General features: G+C 42.4%; 1 protein-coding gene across 1 annotated transcript in view; it reads left to right on the top strand.

Annotated features, from left to right (window-relative positions):
• The window catches only part of RTF1 (RTF1 homolog, Paf1/RNA polymerase II complex component), a 38,869-nt gene extending 33,487 nt beyond the window's left edge, over nucleotides 1-5,382 (top strand). The window contains exons 18-19 of the mRNA XM_018566039.1: nucleotides 4,154-4,265; nucleotides 5,029-5,382. Coding sequence (XP_018421541.1) covers nucleotides 4,154-4,265; nucleotides 5,029-5,135 — 219 coding nt within the window. The 3' untranslated portion in view covers nucleotides 5,136-5,382. The remainder of the gene's footprint in view (nucleotides 1-4,153; nucleotides 4,266-5,028) is intronic.
• Nucleotides 5,383-8,627: the final 3,245 nt, after the last annotated feature.

The raw sequence follows: 8,627 nt of genomic DNA, 5'->3' as shown, positions 1-8,627 counted from the left end.
ATATATAAAAAATCATGTAATATTTTATGATTAGCCAAAACCTGAAAATAGCAGATTATTGGTCCCCTCACATCGCGTGACCTGTGGAATCATATAACCCACCAGTACTAGGAATTAGTTGGCTGATGGTACCGGAAAACTGGCTGAAAATGCAGTGCATCCCTAGAATCTGTCCTCTCCACTGGGCGCCGGCTGCAAGCTTTGGTCTGTGTCCCCTCCAATCCACGCTGCTCTCCTCCGCCTGTTTTGGCAGAGGCGGCAGGGATTGGAGGGGACGCAGAGGGGAGAAGAGATGCTGTCCGGAGGCCAAGCAGGGTAATGCGGGGGGAAGGGGAGCTGTCAGAATGCCGAGCGGGGGATCAGCAGTACTGCTCTCTGTGTTTGTAAATAACTGAGGACATAGTGATTACTATGTCCCCAATTATAAATGAACAAGAAGTGCAGTGCGTTCTTCATGATTGTGTCAATATTTACTATCTGCGCACTTTCATGACTGGGTTGATAGTAAATATTTACTATGTCCACATTGTGAATGAACAGGAAGCCTCTGTACTGACCGCTTCCTGGTCATTGAGTGCTGGGGCTGCAGAAAACAAGATTGTGTCCTCAATCTCTTTTTCTATTTTAAAATGGAAATATCAGGGGTCTATTTAGACCCCTGATATTTCCACAAAGCCCCCGACAGTAAAGAAAAAGAAAAAAACAAACCTCAAAACATAGAAAATTATTTAAAACAATTTGGAGGTTGGAAGGTTGGAAAAAAGTCATTTTCATTTCGGTGTAAATATTTTATTTCGAGTCATCCCTAATAATAAAACTCCTATTTTAACAAATGCGAGCATTATAACAAGATTTACTAAAATATAATACAAAATTACATTTTAATACTAAAAATACTATTATTCAATAAAACCATTTAAATCTAGTTCAGCATTCATTCCTTTTTGGTCCTAATGTATCTAGTTTATAAATCCAAAACGCTTCTTTCTTCAATACTTCTCGTCAAATTACTAGCTCCCCAATGTTTCTGTATTCCATCAATACCCCGAAACTGAATACTAGAAGGGTATTTATTATAATGCCTTCCAAAATGATAAATTACGATTTGTAAAACCTATTTTAATAAATTAATGGAAAAAATAAGTGTATGTATGTGCGTGTGTCTATCTATCTGCAAACGTCTTAGGCAGGTGTGAGAAGAATGCTGTAAAGTAAGGATGCTTCAGAAATAAGTGTTTTATAGTTTATAAAAATAGTTTATTTTTATAAATTAACAACAACTCTCCCCCTCAGTGTCCTCGCATGTCACTAATCTACTAACTGACATATCCGTCTGGATGTCACAACATTTCTTAAAACTCAGCATTTCAAAAACTGAGCTCATGATATTTCCTCCACCCCGTGCACCTTCCCCCAACGTTTCAGTTGAGATTGATAAAACAACTATCCAGGCCTCCCCTCATGCCAAGGTCCTAGGTGTCATCCTTGACTCGGACCTCACCTTTCTTCCCCACATCCAATCGCTATCCAAATCCTGCCGCCTTCACCTTCGTAACATCTCCAAAATACGCCCCTTCCTCACCAAGGAAACCGCAAAACTACTTATACACTCCCTTGTTATCTATCGTCTGGACTATTGCAACTCCCTCCTCATTGGCCTTCCACTACACAGGATATCCCCCTTCAGTCTATCATGAATGCAGCTGCTAGACTCATTCACTTGACCAACCGCTCAGTGTCTGCAACCCCCCTCTGCCAATCCCTCCACTGGCTTCCACTCGCCCAAAGGATAAAATATAAAATATTAACATCTTGTCAACTCCTCCCATACTCGCCTCCAGGACTTCTCTCTCCACAGCTCTTCTGTGGATGTAGGCTGCCTCAAATCCTTCTGTGTCTTCATGTAATCCCAGACAGACTCCATGTTGAGATCAGGGGGCCAAACCATCACTTTCAGGACACAAAAAACTAGAATTGTTTTACTCCTGGAGATCAGTGCTCTATAGATTACCCATTTAGAGTTGTCTGTCTCCCGAATCGGTAACCAAGTAACAGCATACAAAAAACAGAGGGGACTATCTTCAAAGGGGACACAGTCAAAGGGTTAACCAATGATCGGGACAGACCAATTTTGAAAATATCAATTAAACTTTAGTGTATCACCAAACACCACCAAATAACAAACATAAAATAAAAAGCATGAATAATCACTGACTAGGAGTCCATTTCATTTAGGGTGGTGGTTATTGACCCAAGTTAATTATGCATCTTTAAATCGAGACCCTACCGTTCATCCGTCTTAGATATCGGTGGCCTCTACTCTAGGTAGATGGTAGTTAAGCACAGGTTGGTTAGATCTATTTATGGCTAGTATACTTTGTATCGAGTCATTCTTTTATTCCTACTGGCCTGTGTTTAAATAGGATATTCTTGGAATTGTTGATATATTGTAGCCCCAATACGGGGGTATTCTAATTGATGGCAAGACACGGTGTTTGTGTGTATCCAAACTATCGGATAGTCTTTCCTTGTATCCTTGGTAGAGTAGAAGATATTTCAAGAGACGGGACCTCCAGCATCTGCCTTTGGGGTATATATCTATCAGTTTTCAATTGTTCGATTATGTTTCGTTGTGTGGATATATCTTATGCATTGGATTTAATTGATTGCTATTTCCGAGATTCGGTTAAGGAGTTCTTTTATTTAAACAGGATATATCAAAAATGAAAGAAACAAAAATGGAAACAGATAGTATATCCGTTATTTCAACTCACCTATCCTTTGGTGGGGGGTTTATCTCCTCATTGGTTTTTCGTAGAGATAAGTGGTTTGTTTATCCTCTTTGCTATGATGCCTCGGCCGAGGGTAAGTGTGAGGAAAAAGATTCACGATGCCTCCTAGGAAGTCCAAAAGTGACAGGCACTTTGTTGTTGATTAGGAAATTGTTTAGTATATCCACATGGGCGGACCGTTGGGAGGTCAGAGGAGTGTGATGGGTCTGGGTTTTTGGAACAAGATGTCAGGTTTTAGTCGGAGTCATCCATCAGTTTCCATATGGGTCTGGGTTTTTGGAACAAGATGTCAGGTTTTAGTGAGTCATCCATCAGTTTCCATATGGGTCTGGGTTTTTGGAACAAGGTGTCAGGTTTTAGTCTGAGTCATCCATCAGTTTCCATATGGGTCTGGGTTTTTGGAACAAGGTGTCAGGTTTTAGTCTGAGTCATCCATCAGTTTCCATATGGTTCAAACTGGTTGATGACTCCTGCTAGGTTTTAGTCTGAGTCATCCATCAGTTTCCATATGGGTCTGGGTTTTTGGAACAAGATGTCAGGTTTTAGTCGGAGTCATCCATCAGTTTCCATATGGTGGAAACTGGTGGATGACTCCGACTAAAACCTGACATTGGACTCCATTGTCCTGCTGCGGAATAACGTTGAGGCCAATCCCGTACCTCCCGGATGGTATGGCATGATGGATAAGTATCTGATTATATTTCTCAGCATTGAGGACACCATTGATCCTGACCAAATCTCCAACTCCAACTTGCAAGGAACCTCCACCATGCTTCACTGTTGCTGCAGACACTCATTATTGTAAACAAACTGACTGCTGCTACAGCCACATATTTCAAATTTGTCTCATCAGTCCAGAACATGGGTAGCCAAACTCCGGCCCTCCAGCTGTGGTGCAACTACAATTCCCATGAGACATTGCAAGATTCTGACAGCCACAGATATGGCTCCCAGAGGCCAAGGCATCATGGGATTTGTAGTTTCACCACAGCTGGAGGGCCGGAGTTTGGCTACCCCTGGTCCAGAACATCTGTTGCCATTTTTCTGCCCCCCAGTTCCTATGTTTTCATGTATTGTTTAGTCGTTTAGACTTGTTTCCACAATGGAGGTATGGCTTTTTGGCTGCGAGGCTGCAGGAAAATGACCACAAGATACCAGTTTTTCTAAAACAATACAGACGAATGATTTCAGGACAGTGGTGAAACGCCGGGGTCCAGTGGCAGCTGCAACCTCTGTTACCCTAGAAGTTCTCAAGTATTGGCACTGGTATACAGTCTATGAACTGGTATCTGAACATCCCTAATGACTTGATAACATGTAGAATTGACTTTTTATGCTTGACCTTTTTTCTTTCTTTATAGAATGAAAACAAGGATAAAGATGGCAACATCAAACCCACCAGTGATCTCTCAGAGGACCTGTTTAAAGTGCATGACTTTGATGTAAAAATTGACCTCCAAGTCCCCAGTTCAGGTAACTTTTTGTTTTGCAAAATAAAATTTAGAAATAAAAGTAATAAAAATACATAAACACACATAAATTCTTAAACTGAATTGATCCTTGATAAACAGGTCTATGGCCAAGTACATGTAGCCTGCAAGCTTTCCAGTAATAACTTGTTCCTCAGTATCCAGCACTTAACTTTTCTTCTTTCCCATAAATCATCATAGAGAGAAACCAAATTTGACCATTGCGTTGACACAGCCTGTAGAAACTATGTGCTCATGTATTTGGTAAAAGGAAGAGCTACCAACCTATCCCATATGCCTGTGGCAGAGATTTGCTGGAGCAATATAAAGCAGGAAAGAAACTTCTCCAGTTGCCAAGCCATAGTGCCTTTCCACTGTTGTGACTGTGTAGCCTTATCAGACTGCTGCTTCAGGTTCTCCAAGCCGAGCATAGTTTTGGCTCTTTTTCACAGGTGTTATAAGAGGTCTGGCCCTGCAAGCGCTAGAAATGTGCATGGTGAAATCAAATCCACAGTAGTGGGCTAAAAATGTCAAGTCTAGCGTCCACATTTGTTGTGCCCATACACAGCATATACACCATAAACCTTAACAGGGTATTTCTAGTGATTAAAGTTAGAAGTTTCCTGTGGGCACAGCACTTGGTTTGCCTTTACATACAATTTAAGAACTAGATTGATGTCCTCAAACTTCTCACATGCTCATTAAACAATTTCCAATTAATATGGACTTGACCTCAAGTGATTAAAAATGTGATATCTGATTTACAGAATCCAAGTCCCTTGCTATTTCTGCGAAGGCTCCCCCTGCTAAGGATGGTGCACCGCGAAGATCTTTGAATCTGGAAGACTACAAAAAAAGAAGAGGCCTTATTTAATTTGGACCACCAGCCTGCTGCTTCTGACCTTGCATGCTCCATTGTGTCTCAACTCATTCATCTATTTGTTTGTCCTCCTTGGGTTGGAGCAGCAACAAAGTTAAGCGTAGACTTGGAAATAATAACTTGTAAAATAAACCTACCGACTTAAAGAAAATCTACCACATCAGTTCTCTACCCTCGCTGTGGATATGTGGTTTTTGCATTCTGTTTTTCTTCTTTTTGTTTGCCTCCTCACTCTTAAAAAGCCTGATCTCAGTGCTCAGTATTAAAGGAGATTTGGAGGCTTGCAGCATTTGAAACAGAGACTGCGAGAGCAACAGGTTACCAAATCTTTGTACGTAAGTGAGAAATCATTTGGAAGCATATTGTATGATAAACCTACTTTCTTTATGTCATTGGCCTGAAGGATGGAGAATGGACTGAAGATGGACACTGCATTCGGATATACCCGTGAAGGCATTTTTTTTTTCTTTGTGTGTGTTTTTTGCAGTGCAGTCAGGTGGCTGACTCTCTAAAATTCACACAGTTTGTAAATAAGAACCCCAAAAATACACAACTGTAAGGAGATACTCAATAAAGAATTCTTATGAAATATATGTCGCATTTAATTATTACCTTGCCTGAGATGGCTGACTTATTGGAAACTCCGAAACTAACTTCCCAGTACCTAGTGAGTCACTTAACAAAACATACAGCAAGCATGCTTTAATTCAATCATTCTTATTGTTACTTCACTCTTTAGTGAGTCACTGACCCAAAACAATTATGTGCATTGCTTGTCCTGACAGCTAATATGCACCTGCTTGTTCCAGGTAAGTCAACAATCACATACTGAAACAAGTCTAACGTTGAAAGCCTCAGAGCAAGCAGCTTTAAAGTTGGCAGTGGTAGTTCCCTCACTGCGGTTCTGAGAGGTTCCTTTTTTAAGTCTGAACTCTGTAATTCGCCGAGAAGCAAAGCTAAGGGGACAACCCCAGAGCTTACATATTAAAAAACAAGTCAACACATGCCATATATGTATCCCTTCAAAGAATACGTTTTCTTTTTTTCCAAGGCATGCCCCAGTGCATTTCACAGTGGAAATAACATATGCTTGTGTGCACCAGAGCTGTGACCCCCCCCATACTTTTCAGCCACTTCCTTTCTGGCATGGCTCCTATGGATATATTACGGACATCGGTGGACTCAAAATGAGCAGTAGGAAATCTGAGTTGAATCACTTGACCTTTATAAAAGGCTCAGCTGAGAGAGTGGAAGGAGGAGGGGATCATTAAATAGGTGCAGGAATTGGCCCTGCAATCTGCACCCCTCTAAAGACGGACCACATGCTCGAGAACCCAACAAAGAGGACATGGAAAAAACATTTGTGTTGAGAAAGGCTATTATGCTTTCAGAAATAATGATATGTATTCCTTCTCGTTAGAGCTGCAACAACTATTCGATTAAGTCGATTAAAATCGACGATGGAAAACGCTGTCAACGTTTTCCATCATCGATTAGTCGGCTTTCTATTAAATTGCCTGTTCGCCACTCCACACACGAGCCACGCCCACATCGCACACGCCGCGGTCCAGCCTCCTGGCTCTCCTCACATCTAGCCGTGGCGGTGCGGTCACATGACTGGTGCCGGGAATGTGAGCGCAACAGGCGTCAGCCGGGGGACGGAGACGATGCTTGGGGACGAGCTGGCATCCAGGCTGAACCGGCGGCTGTGGATGGGACACCCGGAGGACGGGGAGAGGGAGCAGCCCAGCATGAGGGTCTTCAATCCCTACACCAAGTTCAAGGAGTTCAGCAGAAAGCAGACATGGAGCGAATGTTCAGATAAATGCCACGAGCCCCCCGGAACCCTACACTGTGCACCCCAATCCACCCTCATACCTGTCCTCTGCACCCCATTCCACCATCATTCCCATCCCTGCACCCCATTCCACCATCATACCCAACCTCTGCACCCTATCCCACCATCATACCCAACCTCTGCACCCTATGCCACCATCATACCCGTCCTCTCCATCCCTGGACCCCATTCCACCATCATACCCGTCCTCTCCATTCCTGCACCCCATTTCACCATCATACCTGTCCTCTCAATCTCTGTACTCCATTCCACCATCATACCCATCCTCTGCCCCCCATTCCACCATCATAACCATCCTCTCCATCCCTGCACTCCATTCCACCATCATACCCATCCTCTCCATTCCACCATCATACCCGTCCTCTCTATTTCTGCACTCCATTCCACCATCATACCCATCCTCTCCAATAACACCAGCTATAGAGGAATACATCAGATCCCAGCAATAATACATTATATACAGCGCAATGCAGAATACCAGCAGCTACAGAGGACTATACATCCCAGCAATAGTACAATATAGTATAATGTACTATTGCTGCGATTTGCTGTATCCCTCTAAAGCTGCTGGTATTCTGTATTGCACACCACACTTTTTTTTTTGTTTTTTTTTTACTTCCACCGCGCTCCAAGCTTGCTCTCGTGATGGTCTACAATCTCAATACAAACTAGTAGTCCATCACTGGAGCCTTTTTTTTTTTTTATACGATTAATCGAACTTAATAATCGGCTTACTAATCGATTTTGAAAATAATCGTTAGCTGCAGCTCTAATTACATAATGAAAAAAACTTTTATTTTAAAAGGGAAAAATTTTTGTAACTGCTTAAAACATGTTAGCTACAATTTTGCATTCATTTGTTAGTCAAGTCCATGTAAATTAGCTGGTGCATCTAACACTACTCTCTTCATAGGCTGAAACTGCTGCTGTCCACGGGTGACTCCATTGCTCCTCCGTATAGTGAGACAGGACGTGTTACAGGTCGGATCACCGGGAAAAAAGCAATAACAAAAGAAAATAAATGCAGTCAGCATGTTTAGTGATTGGTAAACTGCAATATATCTTATTGTTTTTTGGGTTAGATACTCTGTAACATCTGATTGAAATATCTGATCATCTAGTTCAGGAGGTTAAATATATTTGCGATACCTCCCTAGTCAAGATGAGTGGTTGGCCATATCATCTCAACAGCTGTGGTCTTCCAGCCAGTTTTAGCTTAGTTTGCAAACTATACTTTCAAGAGGTCCCTTGTTAATATCCCCTTTGCAGGTGACAGGTGCACAGACTTCCAGGTTACCTCCATTAGGGATTGCACTGGTGGAGAGAGCACTCATCCTTTTCAGACCCATAAACAGGGGTCCTCTTTTCAGAGCTGTACCACCTATAAGGAGCCTGGCTCGTGTCTGTGGACTCAACTGTGTCTACCTCTCCTCCCCCCCACCCCTTCAGTATGCACAGCACTGTTAGTACTACTGTGTACTCTCCTGGCCACAGTTGGCTAAGGTTCAATGAAAACCTGCAGTGGCTGCCAGTACAAAAGATGCACGTGAGGAGATGGAATTGATTTGTCCAGCCAACAAGTGAGGCAAAGCAGCTGCAGTATTTACTCTGAGTTTGGGCCAATAGTT

Source organism: Nanorana parkeri, unplaced genomic scaffold (genome assembly GCF_000935625.1).
Source record: "Nanorana parkeri isolate BGI_ZX_2015 unplaced genomic scaffold, ASM93562v1 scaffold910, whole genome shotgun sequence".
NCBI classification, from domain to species: Eukaryota; Metazoa; Chordata; class Amphibia; order Anura; family Dicroglossidae; genus Nanorana; species Nanorana parkeri.
This window is presented reverse-complemented; position numbering and strand designations above follow the sequence as displayed.